Source organism: Boleophthalmus pectinirostris, unplaced genomic scaffold (assembly GCF_026225935.1).
Source record: "Boleophthalmus pectinirostris isolate CB_2022bp ecotype Guang Dong unplaced genomic scaffold, ASM2622593v1 HiC_scaffold_14, whole genome shotgun sequence".
NCBI lineage: Eukaryota > Metazoa > Chordata > Actinopteri > Gobiiformes > Gobiidae > Boleophthalmus > Boleophthalmus pectinirostris.
In genome coordinates this window covers 31,996,492-32,018,634 of record NW_026571047.1, presented here as the reverse complement: position 1 = coordinate 32,018,634, position 22,143 = coordinate 31,996,492, and the positions used below count along the sequence as shown (strand labels likewise).

General features: G+C 40.1%; 2 protein-coding genes across 3 annotated transcripts in view; one reads left to right on the top strand and one right to left on the bottom strand.

The window, feature by feature from the left end:
• Positions 1-22,143, top strand: part of LOC110169106 (carbohydrate sulfotransferase 3-like) — a 55,317-nt gene that overhangs the window by 15,948 nt on the left and 17,226 nt on the right. Inside the window, exon 1 of one of the 2 annotated variants that reach the window (XM_055150152.1) lies at positions 4,573-4,692. The exons of the other annotated variant lie outside the window; for it this stretch is intronic. The gene's annotated coding sequence lies outside the window, so the exon portion shown is untranslated. Of the gene's footprint in view, positions 1-4,572; positions 4,693-22,143 lie in introns of those variants that run through there. 2 annotated transcript variants of the gene reach the window in all.
• LOC129407842 (protein NYNRIN-like) lies at positions 11,332-15,508 on the bottom strand. Its single transcript, XM_055150150.1, has 2 exons — positions 12,302-15,508; positions 11,332-12,043 (listed from the first exon to the last, which is right to left on the bottom strand). The coding sequence occupies exons 1-2, from the start codon at positions 14,645-14,647 to the stop codon at positions 11,906-11,908; spliced, it is 2,484 nt and encodes an 827-aa protein (XP_055006125.1). The 5' UTR covers positions 14,648-15,508; the 3' UTR covers positions 11,332-11,905.

Here is a 22,143-nt window from a genome sequence, read left to right as displayed (position 1 = left end):
CCTAACACAAAAAATCCAATCAGACGAGACACTGATCATGAACCGACAAAGGAGCAAACAGTCAATACAACTGAAGTAAAACTCAAAAACACACACAGCTACAAAAATAACAAAATAAAACTGGGTCAAGAATAAACCAATGAAATTAAAAATTAACACATGACACATTTTTGTACGTTTTCTGGAGGCTATTTTTATGCTTTTTGTATTGTTCTTTGTGGCTTGTACAGCACTTTGTAAACCTTTTTTTTTTAAAGTGTTTTATAAAAAAGATTTATTATTGTATTATTATATTGTATTTGTAAAAATGATTATTAAATATCAGATTAATAACAGTGGTGTTCCTAAACATCTTAATATTTGAACAAATAAAGAATAGGGATGTATCACAAGTAAACCTGGTTTCGACCTGATTTAGTCTTGTCTTGTCTTGGTTTAGATCAGGTTTAATCCTGGTTTTGCATTATGAGAGTTCTGGTTTAGACCTGGTTTAGTTCTGGTTTACACCTGGTTAAATCTTGTTGTAGTCCTGGTTTAGTCCTAGTTTAGACTTGGTTTAGGTTTGTGGTAGTCCTGGTTTAGATCAAGTTTAATCCTAGTTTAGTATTATGAGAGTTCTGGTTTAGACCTGGTTTAGCCTTCTGGTAGACCAGGTTTAGACCTGGTATAGTCCTGTTTTAGACCTGGTTTAACCCTTGTTTAGACTTGAGTTAGTCATGTGGTAGTGCTGGTTTAGATCAGGTTTAATCCTGGTATAGACCTGGCTTAGCCCTGGTTTAGTCCTGGTGTAGACCTGTTTTAGTTTTGTATTAGCCCTGTTTTAATTTTTTGATTGTCCTAATTTAGACCTGGTTTAGTTCTGGTTTAGACCTGATTGAGGTTTGTGGTAGACCCGTTTTCGACCTGATTTAGTCTTCTGGTAGTCCTGGTTTAGATCAGGTTTCATCCTGGTTTTGAGGTGGAGAGTTCTGGTTTAGACCTGGTTCAGTCTTGGTTTAGATCTGGTACTGTCTTGTGGTAGTACTGGTTTAGTTCTGGTATACACCTGTATAATCTTGTGTTAGTCCTGGTTTAGTCCTAGTCTAGTCGTTAGTAGTAGCTAGTTAGTAGTTTAGTAGATGAATAAATATCAGATTAATAACAGTGGTGTTCTGAAACTTCTTAATATTTGAACAAATAAAGAATAGGGATGTATTACAAGTCTCTTTCTTAAATGAAGAGTTATGGTGCAGCAAAAGCTCAAAAAAAAAAAAACAGAGAGAACTGCATAGACCATGATCCTCTTTTAAGTCTCAGTTCTTTGGACTAAAGGTTGTATAGAGGATTTTCCAAGGAACGAGAAATCCAGCGACTGTTTGTCCTTTTTCAAATGTTGCGCATGCGTGAAACCACCTCCCCTCCCCCACAGCTCCTACGTAGAAACGCCTCCTCCCTCCTCCTCCTTACGCCAGAAACAGGTTTGTGTCTAGAAAACAAGTCCTCATCGCTGCACATGACTTGTAAACAACTAACTACAGTGTTGGTTAGGCAAGACGGAGAAGTGAGGAGCGGGGGGAGGGGGAGCGTGGAGATTCCGTGCGCAGAAAAGAAGTGAGGAGCAGCTGGAAGAGCGAAACAGGGAACGAGGAGAGGAGAGGGGAGAGGAGCAGTAAGGGGTGCAGAGAAGGGTGCGCGGAGATTCAGTGCGAATGAAGCTACTACTACAACACGCAGCAGCAAGCGGACTCTTTCTTTGCATTGAAAATTAAGTTTTCAGACATAGGATATCACATTCGTGTCCTGAAAAATGTTTGTCTCGCTCTTGGAAATAAAGTACGTTTTCATAATAAGCAGAAGTTTTCCTGTCCAGGAGTAATTTGTGGACCAGTGCTTCAGTCTTTAGACCCTTCGTCTGCTTCAGTCGCGCCATCGCTGGAATGAATCTACAAGAATCACCTTAGTTTGGCTTCGCTGCTTTTCCCCTTGTCTTCTTCTTTCAGCGACCTCAAAAACGGACTTTCTTTTGGGGCGAACTGCTCCTGGATTCTGTGAGGAAGATATAGGTCAAAAAAGCCGCTAAGAACTGTTGCGTTGGTGGAGTAAACAGCGTCTGTGCGTCTTGCGTCTGTGGACTGTGTGACAGTCGTACGTAAACCACGTACCGGCGGCGCAGGCAAGTCAGTTACACTAGAAACGTAGGGAGTTTGATTGACAGCCTGTCAGCTCACAGATAACGAGGCAGTGTCGTTATCTATTGGCAAATGTTTAGCCCCACCACGTCCAGAGTTGATGAATTTTTATTGTCTTTTTTTTGGTCATCATAATTACAAGGCTACTGCATCTATAATCTATCATTGACAATTTGAAACAAAAAAAATCCTCCATACAACCTTTAAGTCTTGTCGAGGCATTTTAAGAGGGAAAAAGTAGCATATTAACAATTGTGTTCGCCTCCACAAAATATCGGCATAAATATCGTACTGTGAGATGTGTATATTGTGAAAATATTGTACTGAGACATTTGGATATCGTTATAGTCCTAATCGTGAGCCTCCCCACCATATGAGTGAGTTTTCCCACGTTATCGCAATAAATATCGTACCGTGAGGTTCATACCGTGAAAATATCGTATCGTGAGACTTGGATATCGTTACACCCTTAATAAAGAATAATAATTTTCTGACTGATCACCATGAAAACAAATACACTGACTTTACCTCATGTCCTTATGTCCACCCACTGCTCCATTTCTCGTTATTATTTTAGCTGGATTTTTCTGGAGACATAAATATCCGATCTGTGTTTGGTGTCTGTGAACGTCTCGAGGAAGTCCCTGTTTTGTGTATGTGCAGTGGTGCGTTCAGGAACATGCCCACCCAGTGCGATACCGCAGCTCTCCCACTCCACACAGGTTTATTAGACTGTTTAAAAGGTTTTACGAGGCAGACGAAAGAGACACGAACACATCACATTCTCTGGACAAAACGAGTATATTTAGACACTTGTGCTTTTGTCTCAGTCTAAATAAGATGTGTTTCTATTTTTTATTTATTTTATTTTTATTAAAGGTTCAATATTATGCAAAATGTTCTGTTATAAGCTTCAAATCACGTTATAATGTTGTTATTTTCAGGTTCACGTACAAAATAAATTGAAATGTTGACCGCAATTAAATATATTATGTCACGTTTTTCAATTTAATTATATTTATTCTGATTCAAAAATAAACAAAAAAACAATAAAAAAGAAAAATACCGTCCTTTTAAATGTTTACGTGTTTAAAATAATAGATGTTGGTTTCATTTTTTAAGTGTATCATTCGTTCAAAAAACAGATAACGGCTGTTTCCCGTTTATGTGACTTAAACTGCGATGCCAGACTGAACCAGGACTGAACCAGGACTAAACCAGGACTAAACCAGGTCTAAACCAGGACTAAACCAGGACTAAACCAGGTCTAAACCAGGACTAAAGCAGGTCTAAACCAGGACTAAACCAGGTCTAAACCAGGTCTAAACCAGGACTAAAGCAGGTCTAAACCAGGACTAAACCAGGACTAAAGCAGGTCTAAACCAGGACTAAACAGGTCTAAACCAGGTCTAAACCAGGACTAAAGCAGGTCTAAACCAGGACTAAACCAGGACTAAAGCAGGTCTAAACCAGGACTAAACCAGGACTAAAGCAGGTCTAAACCAGGACTAAACCAGGTCTAAACCAGGTCTAAACCAGGTCTAAACTAGGTCTAAACCAGGACTAAACCAGTCTCAGTCCCGGTCTGAGTCCTGGTCTGGTCCTAGTCTGACTCTGACTCCCGGTCCGGTCCCGATCTGAGTCCTGGTCTGAGTCCCGGTCTGAGTCCTGGTCTGAGTCCCGGTCTCAGTCCTGGTCTGGTCTTGATCTCAGTCCTGGTATCAGTCCCAATCTGGTCCCAGTCTGGTCCCAGTCTGGTCTCAGTCTGGTCTCAATCTCAGTCCAGGTCTGGTCCCGATCTGTCCTGGGCTAGTCCCGGTCTTAGTCTAGGGCTCAGTCCAGGTCTCAGTCCAGGTCTCAGTTCTGGTCTGGTCTGGTCTCGGTCTCGGTCCTGGTCTCAGTTCTGGTCTAGTCCCGGTCTAAGTTCTGATCTAAGTTCTGGTCTGGTCCCGGTCTCAGTCCTTGTCTCAGTTCTGGTCTGGTCCCAGTCTAAGGTCTGATCTCAGTTCTTGTTTGGTCCCAGTCCTGGTCTCAGTCTCAGTCCTGGTCTGGTCCCGGTCTCTGTCCTGGTCTGGTCCTGGTTTCAGTCCTGATCTTGTTCCAGTCTGGTCCCGGTCTCTGTCCTGGTCTGGTCCCGGTCTCAGTTCCGGTCTCAGTCCCGGTCTCAGTTCCGGCCTCAGTCCCGGTCTGGTCCTAGGCTCAGTCCTGGTCTTGGATTATGTAACTTTCCGGGTTAGGAGTCCACCACCCGCTTGTCTCCATGGCGATGCTTTTGCTTTGCCTGGAAAGTTCCACCGTCAGACTTTAACTGTGTCTCTACTGCAACTGTTCAAACACAAGTGGATTTACTGTCGACTTTCTTCCCTCTTCACCTCTCCACAGATCTGACCCGTAACTCGTGGTGGCATTATCGACGTGTTTCCATGGAGACAGTCAAACGTTCGATGCCATGCTGTGGAACATTCCCGGCAGAGCGTAAACATCTCCATGGAGACGAGTCGTTTGTAATCCGTCCGTCAGCAGAGTTAAGTGAACATAGAGAAGCTTTAAATAGAAAAACACATATGGCCAAAGTGAAGGTTTGACTCTTTTCACGAAAACACACTTTAGTGATTTTTCTCGTCTGTTTTCTTTGTTTTGACAATTTAAAGTTCACAGTTTGACTTCCTGGTCGGACACGGGCAGGAGATCTGACAAATTTTAAAGTAAATGCATAGTAAAATAAATCTCGTTAAAGATAAATCTCGTTACGTTACTCAGATTTGACTCTTGTTTGTGAGATTTAAGTCACGTTATAATGTTGTTTCCTCGTCAAAAATAGACCTGGAGTGTTTTTTGTTTCATTCGCACGTGTCTGAGTAACTCTTTATTATTGGTGTGTCTACTTCTCCAAAGATCAAAATGCTCTATTCCAATTTGTGATGTCATAAAGTGGTAGTTTTTGAGTTTTCAACAGATATTTTTTTATAGTGCTGTCTGGCGATTAAAAAAATTGAGAGATTAATTAATTATGATCTGTAATTAATTAATCTGACTAATCTCTTTTTAATCTCACCTAAAAATTGCTGAGAAAAGCCTCAACTGGAGGTATTTTCATTTAAATTCATTATTACATTATTGTGGCAGATCAAAAGACTGACATAGAACAAAAAAGTGACTTTATAAAGTCATTTATTGTTTAACAAACTTTAACAGATGCAGTCACTTACATTCCACAGTATTATTATTATTATTACTATTACTAATCTGCATAAATAAATTCAACTTTATAACATATAAACCATCATCACTCTAGAGCCACATCAGCCTGTTTGACATTATAATGCAGGGGTGGGCAAACTTTTTGGCTCGCGGGCCACATAGGGTCCTAAAATTTGCATGAAGGGCCGGACAGAACACAGGATACGACGTGTAAAGAGTTCAGCTGCATTTTATTCGTATTTACGATTATGTAGGAAGCACACTATGTGCTACGACATTGCCACAAAAAATCCAGGATATATTAAAATTAACAAATCTGTTCCACTACATATCACAGGCGAAAGTGAATTGCAAGCGACTGTGTTTTACTGAGAAACAAAACCCACATGCTACACAACAAAAATCTTAAGACGGTCCACACGTTAAGACGAACAACACAACATCTATCAAGTTCTTGCCTTTGATTTTTACCAACTCAAAATGGAAGCAGTGCAAGGTTATATCTTGAACACCACTCATGGTCCGAATAACTCCTGTAAGAACACTTTTCCGTAAAGCATTGCGACCAACATAATACGCCACACCTCAGTGTATATATAGAGTGCGCCATCTACTGGGAAACACCGGAAATGCATGAAAAATAAAACATCAACAAAGTTTATTATTGTAATTTATTCCAATTCGGCGGGCCGGATTAAAAGGTTTGAAGGGCCGCATATGGCCCCCGGGCCGTAGTTTGCCCACCCCTGTTATAATGTGTTTAATGCTGATTTGCGCAACTCTCACAGAAACAAAACTTAAAAACTGCATGGCTCATTTACATAAACTACAGGAGAAAAAAAAAAAATGCTCTTGTGCGCTGATGCTGTTCAGCTTCTGTGGGACTAAAGGACACGACTCAGTGGAATATAAATGTTCTTTCTGTGACAGAGGGGTGTTAATGCTGAAGGTGAGTCTGTTCTGTGTTTGTCGCGATGTTTTCAGGGATCAGACATGTGCAGGTTTATCGCAGATGCGGGCGAGAACGGGAATGAAAATTACAATTCTTTGTGGGAGCGATGTGTTATTGTCCCAACAACACATAAAAACAGATTTTAGAATAAGGCAACTCGCATACAGAAACAGTAAAGTTAGAGATTAAAAATGAGATTAACGTGATTAAAAACCGTAACGCACTAAATATGACTGTAATTAATTAATCACAATTAACGCGGTAATTTGACACCCCTAGTTTTTTACTTTTAGTTCAGTAAAGATTGACAGTTCCAAGGGAAAACTCATCCAAATGATTCTAGTGAAGTTACGTGGAGTTTAAAAACGCAGTGGAGCACTTCCTGTTTTACCACATGACATCACAAGGTGGAATCGACTGTTTTCTGTTTGAGAGAAGAAGAGAAGAAGAATATGGGCCCTTTAAATGTGGTTAAATATGAATGAGATGACTTCAGAACGTTGAGATTTGCAGTAGTTTTTGCAGTAGTTTTTGCAGTAGTTATAGTCAGAGGCGGTGTTACCATTAGGCAAAAGTAGACGGCTGCCCGGGGGCCCCCAACCAAATACCCTCAGTGCCACTAATGTCAGAGGCCTCAGAGCAATTTGATTTTCTCTCAATATGACATTAAATGAGAATAGTAAAATTAGAGTAAAATTATAATAATCATATGTAATGGATGTAAACAAAATCTAATTGTATTCGCAAAAAAATAAAACTACTTTCAGCTCTGGTTTTCTAGTAGGCGACCGAACTAATAAGACACATTTCCAATCCACCATAATTCAAATAAATAGAGATGTGCATGTCTCAAGAACAATGGGGAAAAAGCAGCCAGTAAATATATATTAAAATAAACAAACAAACATACAAAATAAATAAATAAAAAAAATAGTGCATTATTATAATGAGGGACTCCAAACTCAAGTTCGCCTAGGGCCCCCAAATTGCTAACTCCACCACTGGCTGTAGTGTCAGTACATCTTTGAGTTTTGCAGTAGTTTTTGCAGTATTTGTAGTGTTAGTAGATCTTTGAGTTTTGCAGTATTTTTTGAAGTATTCGTAGTGTTTTGGTGAGTGGGCACAGCTGCTCGTCTGTCAGTGGGAGGAGGTTCTTTCACACCACCTGCTCGAGTCATAACATCTGTCCTGGATCTGTTTGGGCTGAAACTGACAACAGCTGCAATAAGTAAAGAAGTGCTACTACTACTACTACTACTACTACTACTACTACTACTACTACTACTACTACTACTACTACTACTACTACTGCTACTACTACTACTACTACTACTACTACTACTACTACTACTACTACTACTACTACTACTACTACTACTACTACTACTGTACTACTACTACTACTACTACTACTACTACTACTACTACTACTACTACTACTACTACTACTACTACTACTACTACTACTACTACTACTGCTACTACTACTACTACTACTACTACTACTACTACTACTACTACTACTACTACTACTACTGCTACTACTACTACTACTACTACTACTACTACTACTACTACTACTACTACTACTACTACTACTACTACTACTACTACTACTACTGCTACTACTACTACTACTACTACTACTACTACTACTACTACTACTACTACTACTACTACTACTACTACTACTACTACTACTACTACTACTACTACTACTACTACTACTACTACTACTACTACTACTACTACTACTACTACTACTACTACTACTACTACTACTACTACTACTACTGCTACTACTACTACTACTACTACTACTACTGCTACTACTACTACTACTACTACTACTACTACTACTACTGCTACTACTACTACTACTACTACTACTACTACTACTACTACTACTACCACTACTACTACTACTACTACTACTACTACTACTGCTACTACTACTGACAACAGCTGCTAACTACTAAGTGCTACTACTGACTACTACTACTACTACTACTACTACTACTACTACTACTACTACTACTACTACTACTACTACTACTACTACTACTACTACTACTACTACTACTACTACTACTACTACTACTACTACTACTACTACTACTACTACTACTACTACTACTACTACTACTACTACTACTACTACTACTGCTACTACTACTATTACTACTACTACTACTACTGACAACAGCTGCTATAAGTAACCAACAACAACTACTATTACTACTACTACTACTGCTACAACTACTACTAACTACTACTGCTACAACTACTACTACTACTATTACTACTAAACACTACTACTACTGCTACTGCTACTACTACTACTACTACTACTACTACTACTACTATTACTACTACTGTTACTACTACTGCTACTACTGTCAACAGCTACTATAAGTAACCAAGACAATAACTACTACTACTACTACTACTACTACTACTACTACTACTACTGCTACTGCTACTGCTTTTACTACTACTACTACTGACAACAGCTGCTACAAGTAACCAAGATAATTACTACTACTAGTAGTACTACTACTACTACTACTACACAAGATGCTTCATTCTAGTCTAGAGGAAGTTTATTTTAAAATATTGTGTAAATTAACATTATTTATTTATATTGGACAGATAATTTCACTACTTTTAAGTCATTTTCTGGTCGACTTGTGCTTATATCTTAGATTCTGGCTATGCTTTTTTGCAGTGTACTAGCTAGCTGCTTGACTGTACTGAGATGCTTCTCTTCACATCACGCTAATAGGCTAACATCGACCTACAGTGTCAGTTTCCCCAGACGCAAGTAACTCCTCAGCAAAAAACTTCAGGAGATAAGAAAATCTACGATGTCTTTATTTTAGCGCAGGCAGCTTACAGAACTCAATTCAAATGATTACAGGATTTCGGTCACCAGCGTCTCTGACTGACAGCAGAATAGACAGCTCTTATACATGACATCTTGTTGAAATATTAACTTATTGATTAGCTCACTTAAACAAGAAAGTCCACATACATACATATTTGATAAAACTTGTTTTGAAGGACATTTTGCAGACATATTGATCAGGCTACCAGGTTCACATACGCCCCCCTTTGGACCTTGGTTTGGGGCAGCAACCAAAAGAAAACATAACAAGAAACATTTTGATATGATTCAATTAACAGTAAAGCATCAACACAAGAAAATAAACCCACAATCTCCCCTATTTGATCACATTAAACATGTGATCACTCAACCAATATGGAGAAGCAAGGCGCTACCTCCACCTACAATTTATCCAAATTTAAAAACCCCATGTGTGAGTAAATATCATTTTAGCCTTAGCTTTTTGATTTCAACATATCTCAAGTTTTACTAACATAACACACTGAATAGCATAATACATAATCAATACATGACTCTCGGACAGCGGAAGAGACAAGGAGCACTTACTTAGAAGCTGTTTTAATCTCTTATTTAAATCAATGATTTAATCTGTAGGGTTTTAATCAAACCCAGTCATCTGGTTCGGGACGTGAAAGTTGAGAATCAGTAGAGAGTAATAAAATTTGAGTAACAGGAGCATTTCGTGTAAGGGCAGAAGTAATCAAACGCTCTACCAGCGATCTCATACACGGAATGATGCAACATCCAATTACGACTAATACTGCCATTATAATCAAAAATAGTAGTAACAAGAGATACTATAGTAGCCGTCCAAGGGCCAAATATTTTATAGAGCCAGTTAAACCAAGTATTTTCAGGTACACCAGAGTTCTTAACCAGTTCTGCTGATAATGATTTGAGTTTGGCTAAAGCTTTGGTAATACTCCCATCAGGAGAAGTGTTATTTGGTATGTAGGTGCAGCATTCTGCCCCAAACATACTACATACTGATGATTCTTTGGCAAGTATCATATCAAGGGCGATTCGATTCTGCCAGGCCATGAGTGAAGTTGGGCCCAATTGTTCTACAATGCCTTCTAGTGCCTCAATCGTATAGTTTATGAATCTTTGTTGATTATAGTAGAGGTAATTTATCCAGATAGCATTTTTAGTTGCCATTACTGCAGGAAATAAAGCTGCGGTGAACCCAGCCACAATTTCGTGTTGTGCTTTGAATTCGTCTGGGATACCTACTGGGGTTCCTATAGCGCTTATATAAATATCATCATTAAAAGATCCTTTAAGTTTGGGTCTAACCCGGTGAGAGGACCTTTTGGACACATGGTTATATTTTAAGTTAAATCTGTGTGACAATTTAGTCGGTTTTAGACTCATAACTGAATTTGCAGGGCCAATAGTAAATGGAACAAATAACATAATCGGTGCACAAATGCCTGACCACGTCTTTGGTAGAATGGCATATAAGCGTAAATCTGCACATAACCACCAAATATCAGCACGGGCAATAGAGTGGTTGGTTAAAAGGACAAAATCTTTATAATTATCAGAAGACAAAGTCTGATTACAGAAATTGTCTGAGAAACTCTCTATTTCAATCTTGTCAGCCTTTTTTGTACCCGTATTTATAACAGTATCTCTAAGGAAGCAGGTATATCTAGCAATTCCCATCGTCCAAGATGTAGGTACATCTTTTGAAGTTACTACTGGTAGTTTGTGATGGAGGTGATAACATTCATCAGTTTTATCAAACGATTTTCTAGTAAAGAGTCTAAGGATACAGGTCAGGTCTGTTTCATTAGAATATGGTAAGGATGTAGTGGTTAACCTAGGTCTGGCCGCAGAACATACAATACAATCTTCTGTAGTCACAGTATGGGCAGTATACTGCACCCATTTTAACCACGTGTTTTCATTCAAATCTTGTCCTGTTTCGATTTTTATTGCTTCAGTTAGGGAAATTAAATCATTTTCTGAAGCAGGCTTATTAGTCTTTAAAATTGTTATTTGTATGTATCCTTCGAAATTTAACTTTATTTTCCTATTACATGGCACAGAAGGGATTTTAGAACACAGGAACCCTATAGAATATATATACCAGCGTCATTAAATATTGAATTTTGAATTGATAATAACAAAGGATTACATCGTTGTGTAATTGATTTACGCCCTCTACAATGTTTTAAGTCTGCTTGGAAAGCTGCATCATCTTTCCTGTTTTTTGTTAGAGTAATTCTCTGTTGTAAATCAGTTTTGAAAGTATTTTCTGTTTCGTGTTGCTCATCAGTACTGGCTATAACTCTGGCAAACCCTATTGAATTACCATTTTTTCCTGTCAGACAAGTATCTTTGCAAAGAACTTGTACATTGAATACGTGATCTATAGCTGGGATATTTAACATGCAGTCGAAAACTTCGCATGCGTCAAATAGGATATTGCAAGTTTGTCCCTCATAACAAAATTTCGCAAGTTTTGGTGTTTCTCTTTTTAATCTGTTCAGTGCTCCTTGACCCTTACCCGTATTGTTGGTCGCCAGCTCAGTTGTTTCTTTGATTGTTGGCTGTGGCTGTCCGAGGTCAGTTCCAAGGCTTCTATGGATAGGTACTATAAAGCAGATACAACAGATAAAGATTAGCATAATCAAAGATAGACACTGAGAATTTCTCAAAAAGCATGGCCTATACTCCCCTTCTATGTTTTCTCCCCTTTTTCTCCTCCTCCTCTGGAGCCTCAGTGGTGGACGGTGGACAGGGTTGTTTCTTAGGTTCTCTGGTTCCAGCAGTGTCCGGATTTCGTTGGTTTTCCCCATCTTCATCCTGGATGGTAGATGTAGCGGCAATGTCAGTTTGGATTTGGGTTAGACTTCGATCATTTGGGTCTACTGGTGACTTGAAGCAGTGCGATAAATGGTACCACACTTTAGATGTTCCCTTTTCAACTTGTACAGATCTCCCAGTGGACTGGATGACTTTATACGGACCAGTTTGATATGGCTGTGTCCAGTTGTTCCGTTTGTGTACCTTTACGTACACCCAAGATCCTGGTGAGACGGTTATATCTGGATTGGCTCTGACCTGTAAGTCATGCGTTCTTTGTCGACATTTATGCAGCTGCATCACTATTTCTTGAAGCTGTTGGACATATGCGTGATGTTGTTTGTCCCAGTCTATGAATGGTGCATCTTCAGTGAATGGGCCTTCAGGTTTATGCATTTCTCTTCCAGTCAGTAGTAGATGAGGAGAATATGATGTAGTTTTATTTACACTGTTTCTGATGTCCATCAGGACGAACGGTAGGGCAGTGACCCAATCAAGTTTTGTAGTTTTCCAGACCTTTGCAAGTTTTCTCTTGACAGTTGCATTCATTCGTTCACAGACTCCTTGGCTGGCGGCGTGATAGACAGTTCCAAAGCGCTGGGTGATGTTAAGAGCCTTTAGCACATCACGGACTATTTTGGCGGTGAAATGTGTCCCATTGTCAGATCTTATGACATCTGGAATGCCAAAACGTGGAAAAACATCAGTAGTTAAATGTTTGACGACTTCCTTTGCAGTTTCTGTCTTACAGGGGAATGCTTCAACCCATTTGGTGTACTCACAGACTATAACCAACAGGTAACGGTATCCTCGGACTCTCATCTCAGGACCCATGTCTGTGAAATCCATGACGATTCTTTCAAAAGGCTTATTTGGGAGAGCATAAGTTCCTGGAGGTGGCTTGCAAGACTTCTTCGGGTTCATAGTCTGACAAACGTGACACTCGTCTATCCAATATTGCATAATCGGCTTCAAATGAGGATGCCACCATAAATCAATATGTTTCGAGATGGCTTCATAACTTCGATGAGTTGGGGTGTGGTATTCTTCAAAGAGCATTCGAAGCAACGGTGTTGGAGCCAGAATGCGTCCTTCATGATTTCTCCAAATTCCTGTAGCATCTTTTGTAGCACCACGTTGTTTCCAGGCGCTCTGTTCGTAGACTCCAGCTGCTTCTTGAATTTCCTTTATGTATGTTGCATCTATTACATTTGCATCGGGTAGCATCTCAACGTTTCCATCAACATGGACAAGCATGTTTCTTGCATCATAATTTGCAGCTTTCTTCGCAGCTTGGTCTGCCGCTTGATTTCCCAGGGAAATAGAGTCTGTTCCCTTTGTGTGAGCTTTGCATTTCATGATGGCAAGTCTTGATGGCAGTTGAACAGCGTCTATGAGTTGTTTAATCAGTTGTTCATGCTTAATTGGGAGGCCGGTCATAAGTTTGAAGCCATTTCTGATCCAACCGGCCAAGGACAATGTGACAGTCTTGTAGGCATAAATTGAATCTGTATAGATATTTACTGCTTTGCCTTCTGAAAGTTGCAGTGCACGTAACATCGCCGTAAGCTCAGCTACTTGTGCAGATCCTTTCGTTATCTGTTGGGCTTCCATCAGACGATATTGGTTGGAGGGCAGTTGTTCCACCACTGCATACGATGATATGACATGGCCTTCTTTTGCTCTGTAGGAACAGCCATCACAGAAAATAGTCATGTCTGGATTTGAAAGTGGAGTAGTATGCAAATCTGCTCTCACATACAGTTCAGTTTTGACTTTTTCTTCACACACGTGTGGAATTCCTTCAGTCTCCATATTTGTTGCCATATTGATGTTTCCTCCTTCATAAGTAATGTGGGGCTGTTGCAGAGTTTTTGAAATGTTGCTGGATCTTCGTGCAGTGGTAATGAACAGACGAGAGTTGAGATAAGCAAGTATTCCATGTTGAGTGTGTATCACCAGTGGATGATTTTGCACAATATGTGAGGTCTTCTCAATTGTCCTTGTCAAAGCAGCCAGGTAACGAGCACAACCAGGTTGAGTCTGTTCGTGTGGATCCAACTTGCAGGAGTAATGTTTCAACACTCTTCGACTTTGATGATGTTTTTGATAAAGAACAGCTTGGACAAATGATTGTTTCTCCGTCACATCCAGGTGAAAAGGAATATCATAATTTGGAGCGCATAAGCTACAGGCGGTACAAATAGCTTGTTTTGTCTTGATAAATGCCTCCTCTGCTTCTGCCGTCCAGAATAATTCAGCTGAAAGATTATGCATACCATGTGGCTTAATGAGCTCTCTGAGAGGCGTGGTGAGTTCGGTGTAGCCAGGGACATACTCTCGAGAGAAATTACAGAGTCCCAGAAAACTGAGCATTTGACGTACTGTGACTGGTTTTGGAGCATTCAAGATGGCGTCTTTGTTACTGTCGGTCACTCCTTGTGCACCGTTTGATACTTCCCGTCCAAGGAAGTGCACTGTTTGTCTTGCAACTTGCATCTTCTGCCTTTTGACCTTGTACCCTTTCTTTGAGAGATGTGTAAGCAATTGTACTGTTGCTTTTAGGACGTCTTTTGCCGTTTTTTCCAGCGATGAGGATGTCATCCACGTAAGTGATTAGGGTACACGACTCTGGGAAATCCAAATCTGCCAGATCTTTTCTTAAGAAGTTGCTGAAGAACCCGGGACTGTGCTTCCAACCCATGGGCATTCTTCTGTATGAATAAACTTTGTTTCCGTGTCTGAAGGCAAAGTATTTCTGGGATGAGGCGTCCAAGTTGATAGTAAAAAATGCATTGGCCAGATCGATCACAGTATAAAAACAATGTTCTGGAGAAAGATTATTTAAAGTTAGATATGGATCTGGCACTGGATATGATTCTCCTGCTGTTATCTCGTTGAGTGGACGAAAATCTTGGACCATCCTCCAGTTTTGCAGATCTGATTTCTTCACTGGAAAAAGTGGTGTGTTATAGTCTGATTCTGTTTCATATATCACTCCAGATTCTAGTAATCCGTTGATAGTCTCTTGAATCCCAGCTACTTGGTCTTCTCTAAGTGGATATTGAGGATGATATATATTGGTTTGTCGGTGGTAAGTTGCACTTTAACGGTATGCCTTGTCTGACCCACATCGTTCGGGTGTGTCATCCAGATGTTTGATGGTACTTGTGCAAGGTACTTCTCAGTATCCGGATGGTTTTCAGAAGTTCGTTGTCTAGTTTGTTTGGATGTTCTTGTGTTATCTTCAGAACCTTGGGGTAGTACCACTCTGAACATCTGGTGTTGTGAGTTGTAGAAAACACCTTCGACTTCAGTGGCCTCATATTGTAGACTTGAGGCGAGCTTGACCATCGGGCCAAGTTGTCTTGATGTGTGATGTCTTGAGATAGCGAGCGTCACGTGAGGTGATCCTTCTTCACTCCCCATGAAATATGGTTTCAACTCTTCTGGGAGGGAGACTGCAAGTGCCATACCTTGGGGGCCCAGATTGATTTTCCTTATAAGATTATGCAGTTTAGATCTGTACTGTTTGATTGTCTTTGTTAACTCTTGATGAACTTCCATTGTTTGTGGGCTATTCTTTTCCCCATGTCTTCCATATTTTCTTGAGGACACACAAATAGACGTGTGGTTCTTCGGTTAGCTTCTTCTTTCAGCTTTTTAATCCAGAACTCTTTAAGCTGTTTTAATGATATAAATTGGGACATTGTGATATTTTTAGTGTTATTTTTTCAGCTACTATTTATTACAAATTGGATATTGTAAAAAAATTTTTTTTTTTTTTTTTTTTTGTAGGGCGGGTTATTATCTAGTCTTATTATTATTTTTTCTGTCTGTTCTTTCCTTTTTTTTTTTTAATAGTAAATTGTTTTAGAATAATTTGCTTCCTTGCGATTCCTCTTCTTTAGTTTCTCTTTTGTGAATTATCTAACTTCCACAGTCTACCTGTAGGCACTAGGGGCTATTTGATCTCGAAGGGCCGATTTCTAAAAAGAAAAACAAGTTTAATTCAGATAATATTTGAAGTACAGCTTTGATTAGGATTATGTATTTACAATTTATTTTTGACAATTCTAGCATTGTCCTCTAATAGCAGTTTTATTTTGCAACCCTTAAAGGTTGTATGGAGGATTTTTTTTGTTTCAAATTGTCAATGATAGATTATAGAGATGCAGTCGCCTTGTAATTATGATGACCAAAAAAAAGAGAATAAAAATTCATCAACTCTGGACGTGGTGGGGCTAAACATTTGCCAATAGATAACGACACTGCCTCGTTATCTGTGAGCTGACAGGCTGTCAATCAAACTCCCTACGTTTCTAGTGTAACTGACTTGCCTGCGCCGCCGTTACGTGGTTTACGTACGACTGTCACGCAGTCCACAGACGCAAGACGCACAGACGCTGTTTACTCCACCAACGCAACAGTTCTTAGCGGCTTTTTTGACCTATATCTTCCTCGCAGTTCGCACAAAGTTTGTTGCAATGACAGACAAGAATCCAGGAGCAGTTCGCCCCAAAAGAAAGTCCGTTTTTGAGGTCGCTGAAAGAAGAAGACAAGGGGAAAAGCAGCGAAGCCAAACTAAGGTGATTCTTGAAGATTCATTCCAGCGATGGCGCGACTGAAGCAGACGCAGGGTCTAAAGACTGAACCACTGGTCCACAAATTACTCCTGGACAGGAAACTTCTGCTTATTATGAAAACGTACTTTATTTCCAAGAGCGAGTCAAACGTTTTTCAGGACACGAAAGCGATATCCTATGTCTGAAAACGTAATTTTCAAGGCAAAGAAAGAGTCCGCTTGCTGCTGCATGTTGTAGCTAGTTCATTCGCACGGAATCTCCGCGCNAACCCAGTCATCTGGTTCGGGACGTGAAAGTTGAGAATCAGTAGAGAGTAATAAAATTTGAGTAACAGGAGCATTTCGTGTAAGGGCAGAAGTAATCAAACGCTCTACCAGCGATCTCATACACGGAATGATGCAACATCCAATTACGACTAATACTGCCATTATAATCAAAATAGTAGTAACAAGAGATACTATAGTAGCCGTCCAAGGGCCAAATATTTTATAGAGCCAGTTAAACCAAGTATTTTCAGGTACGCCAGAGTTCTTAACCAGTTCTGCTGATAATGATTTGAGTTTGGCTAAAGCTTTGGTAATACTCCCATCAGGAGAAGTGTTGTTTGGTATGTAGGTGCAGCATTCTGCCCCAAACATACTACATACTGATGATTCTTTGGCAAGTATCATATCAAGGGCGATTCGATTCTGCCAGGCCATGAGTGAAGTTGGGCCCAATTGTTCTACAATGCCTTCTAGTGCCTCAATCGTATAGTTTATGAATCTTTGTTGATTATAGTAGAGGTAATTTATCCAGATAGCATTTTTTAGTTGCCATTACTGCAGGAAATAAAGCTGCGGTGAACCCAGCCACAATTTCGTGTTGTGCTTTGAATTCGTCTGGGATACCTACTGGGGTTCCTATAGCGCTTATATAAATATCATCATTAAAAGATCCTTTAAGTTTGGGTCTAACCCGGTGAGAGGACCTTTTGGACACATGGTTATATTTTAAGTTAAATCTGTGTGACAATTTAGTCGGTTTTAGACTCATAACTGAATTTGCAGGGCCAATAGTAAATGGAACAAATAACATAATCGGTGCACAAATGCCTGACCACGTCTTTGGTAGAATGGCATATAAGCGTAAATCTGCACATAACCACCAAATATCAGCACGGGCAATAGAGTGGTTGGTTAAAAGGACAAAATCTTTATAATTATCAGAAGACAAAGTCTGATTACAGAAATTGTCTGAGAAACTCTCTCTATTTCAAATCTTGTCAGCCTTTTTTGTACCCGTATTTATAACAGTATCTCTAAGGAAGCAGGTATATATCTAGCAATTCCCATCGTCCAAGATGTAGGTACATCTTTTGAAGTTACTACTGGTAGTTTGTGATGGAGGTGATAACATTCATCAGTTTTATCAAACGATTTTCTAGTAAAGAGTCTAAGGATACAGGTCAGGTCTGTTTCATTAGAATATGGTAAGGATGTAGTGGTTAACCTAGGTCTGGCCGCAGAACATACAATACAATCTTCTGTAGTCACAGTATGGGCAGTATACTGCACCCATTTTAACCACGTGTTTTCATTCAAATCTTGTCCTGTTTCGATTTTTATTGCTTCAGTTAGGGAAATTAAATCATTTTCTGAAGCAGGCTTATTAGTCTTTAAAATTGTTATTTGTATGTATCCTTCGAAATTTAACTTTATTTTCCTATTACATGGCACAGAAGGGATTTTAGAACACAGGAACCCTATAGAATATATACCAGCGTCATTAAATATTGAATTTTGAATTGATAATAACAAAGGATTACATCGTTGTGTAATTGATTTACGCCCTCTACAATGTTTTAAGTCTGCTTGGAAAGCTGCATCATCTTTCCTGTTTTTTGTTAGAGTAATTCTCTGTTGTAAATCAGTTTTTGAAAGTATTTTCTGTTTCGTGTTGCTCATCAGTACTGGCTATAACTCTGGCAAACCCTATTGAATTACCATTTTTTCCTGTCAGACAAGTATCTTTGCAAAGAACTTGTACATTGAATACGTGATCTATAGCTGGGATATTTAACATGCAGTCGAAAACTTCGCATGCGTCAAATAGGATATTGCAAGTTTGTCCCTCATAACAAAATTTCGCAAGTTTTGGTGTTTCTCTTTTTTAATCTGTTCAGTGCTCCTTGACCCTTACCCGTATTGTTGGTCGCCAGCTCAGTTGTTTCTTTGATTGTTGGCTGTGGCTGTCCGAGGTCAGTTCCAAGGCTTCTATGGATAGGTACTATAAAGCAGATACAACAGATAAAGATTAGCATAATCAAAGATAGACACTGAGAATTTCTCAAAAAGCATGGCCTATACTCCCCTTCTATGTTTTCTCCCCTTTTTCTCCTCCTCCTCTGGAGCCTCAGTGGTGGACGGTGGACAGGGTTGTTTCTTAGGTTCTCTGGTTCCAGCAGTGTCCGGATTTCGTTGGTTTTCCCCATCTTCATCCTGGATGGTAGATGTAGCGGCAATGTCAGTTTGGATTTGGGTTAGACTTCGATCATTTGGGTCTACTGGTGACTTGAAGCAGTGCGATAAATGGTACCACACTTTAGATGTTCCCTTTTCAACTTGTACAGATCTCCCAGTGGACTGGATGACTTTATACGGACCAGTTTGATATGGCTGTGTCCAGTTGTTCCGTTTGTGTACCTTTACGTACACCCAAGATCCTGGTGAGACGGTTATATCTGGATTGGCTCTGACCTGTAAGTCATGCGTTCTTTGTCTACATTTATGCAGCTGCATCACTATTTCTTGAAGCTGTTGGACATATGCGTGATGTTGTTTGTCCCAGTCTATGAATGGTGCATCTTCAGTGAATGGGCCTTCAGGTTTATGCATTTCTCTTCCAGTCAGTAGTAGATGAGGAGAATATGATGTAGTTTTATTTACACTGTTTCTGATGTCCATCAGGACGAACGGTAGGGCAGTGACCCAATCAAGTTTTGTAGTTTTCCAGACCTTTGCAAGTTTTCTCTTGACAGTTGCATTCATTCGTTCACAGACTCCTTGGCTGGCGGCGTGATAGACAGTTCCAAAGCGCTGGGTGATGTTAAGAGCCTTTAGCACATCACGGACTATTTTGGCGGTGAAATGTGTCCCATTGTCAGATCTTATGACATCTGGAATGCCAAAACGTGGAAAAACATCAGTAGTTAAATGTTTGACGACTTCCTTTGCAGTTTCTGTCTTACAGGGGAATGCTTCAACCCATTTGGTGTACTCACAGACTATAACCAACAGGTAACGGTATCCTCGGACTCTCATCTCAGGACCCATGTCTGTGAAATCCATGACGATTCTTTCAAAAGGCTTATTTGGGAGAGCATAAGTTCCTGGAGGTGGCTTGCAAGACTTCTTCGGGTTCATAGTCTGACAAACGTGACACTCGTCTATCCAATATTGCATAATCGGCTTCAAATGAGGATGCCACCATAAATCAATATGTTTCGAGATGGCTTCATAACTTCGATGAGTTGGGGTGTGGTATTCTTCAAAGAGCATTCGAAGCAACGGTGTTGGAGCCAGAATGCGTCCTTCATGATTTCTCCAAATTCCTGTAGCATCTTTTGTAGCACCACGTTGTTTCCAGGCGCTCTGTTCGTAGACTCCAGCTGCTTCTTGAATTTCCTTTATGTATGTTGCATCTATTACATTTGCATCGGGTAGCATCTCAACGTTTCCATCAACATGGACAAGCATGTTTCTTGCATCATAATTTGCAGCTTTCTTCGCAGCTTGGTCTGCCGCTTGATTTCCCAGGGAAATAGAGTCTGTTCCCTTTGTGTGAGCTTTGCATTTCATGATGGCAAGTCTTGATGGCAGTTGAACAGCGTCTATGAGTTGTTTAATCAGTTGTTCATGCTTAATTGGGAGGCCGGTCATAAGTTTGAAGCCATTTCTGATCCAACCGGCCAAGGACAATGTGACAGTCTTGTAGGCATAAATTGAATCTGTATAGATATTTACTGCTTTGCCTTCTGAAAGTTGCAGTGCACGTAACATCGCCGTAAGCTCAGCTACTTGTGCAGATCCTTTCGTTATCTGTTGGGCTTCCATCAGACGATATTGGTTGGAGGGCAGTTGTTCCACCACTGCATACGATGATATGACATGGCCTTCTTTTGCTCTGTAGGAACAGCCATCACAGAAAATAGTCATGTCTGGATTTGAAAGTGGAGTAGTATGCAAATCTGCTCTCACATACAGTTCAGTTTTGACTTTTTCTTCACACACGTGTGGAATTCCTTCAGTCTCCATATTTGTTGCCATATTGATGTTTCCTCCTTCATAAGTAATGTGGGGCTGTTGCAGAGTTTTTGAAATGTTGCTGGATCTTCGTGCAGTGGTAATGAACAGACGAGAGTTGAGAGATAAGCAAGTATTCCATGTTGAGTGTGTATCACCAGTGGATGATTTTGCACAATATGTGAGGTCTTCTCAATTGTCCTTGTCAAAGCAGCCAGGTAACGAGCACAACCAGGTTGAGTCTGTTCGTGTGGATCCAACTTGCAGGAGTAATGTTTCAACACTCTTCGACTTTGATGATGTTTTTGATAAAGAACAGCTTGGACAAATGATTGTTTCTCCGTCACATCCAGGTGAAAAGGAATATCATAATTTGGAGCGCATAAGCTACAGGCGGTACAAATAGCTTGTTTTGTCTTGATAAATGCCTCCTCTGCTTCTGCCGTCCAGAATAATTCAGATGAAAGATTATGCATACCATGTGGCTTAATGAGCTCTCTGAGAGGCGTGGTGAGTTCAGTGTAGCCAGGGACATACTCTCGAGAGAAATTACAGAGTCCCAGAAAACTGAGCATTTTGACGTACTGTGACTGGTTTTGGAGCATTCAAGATGGCGTCTTTGTTACTGTCGGTCACTCCTTGTGCACCGTTTGATACTTCCCGTCCAAGGAAGTGCACTGTTTGTCTTGCAACTTGCATCTTCTGCCTTTTGACCTTGTACCCTTTCTTTGAGAGATGTGTAAGCAATTGTACTGTTGCTTCCAGGACGTCTTTTGCCGTTTTTCCAGCGATGAGGATGTCATCCACGTAAGTGATTAGGGTACACGACTCTGGGAAATCCAAATCTGCCAGATCTTTTCTTAAGAAGTTGCTGAAGAACCCGGGACTGTGCTTCCAACCCATGGGCATTCTTCTGTATGAATAAACTTTGTTTCCGTGTCTGAAGGCAAAGTATTTCTGGGATGAGGCGTCCAAGTTGATAGTAAAAAATGCATTGGCCAGATCGATCACAGTATAAAAACAATGTTCTGGAGAAAGATTATTTAAAGTTAGATATGGATCTGGCACTGGATATGATTCTCCTGCTGTTATCTCGTTGAGTGGACGAAAATCTTGGACCATCCTCCAGTTTTGCAGATCTGATTTCTTCACTGGAAAAAGTGGTGTGTTATAGTCTGATTCTGTTTCATATATCACTCCAGATTCTAGTAATCCGTTGATAGTCTCTTGA

Coding starts and splice junctions, on each gene's coding strand:
- LOC129407842 (XM_055150150.1), bottom strand. CDS start 14,647: ATGACATCCTCATCGCTGGAAAAAACGGCAAAAGACGTCCTAAAAGCA. Junction 12,044..12,301: donor AAAGAACGCATGACTTACAG/GTCAGAGCCAAT, acceptor TCTACCATCCAG/GATGAAGATGGGGAAAACCA.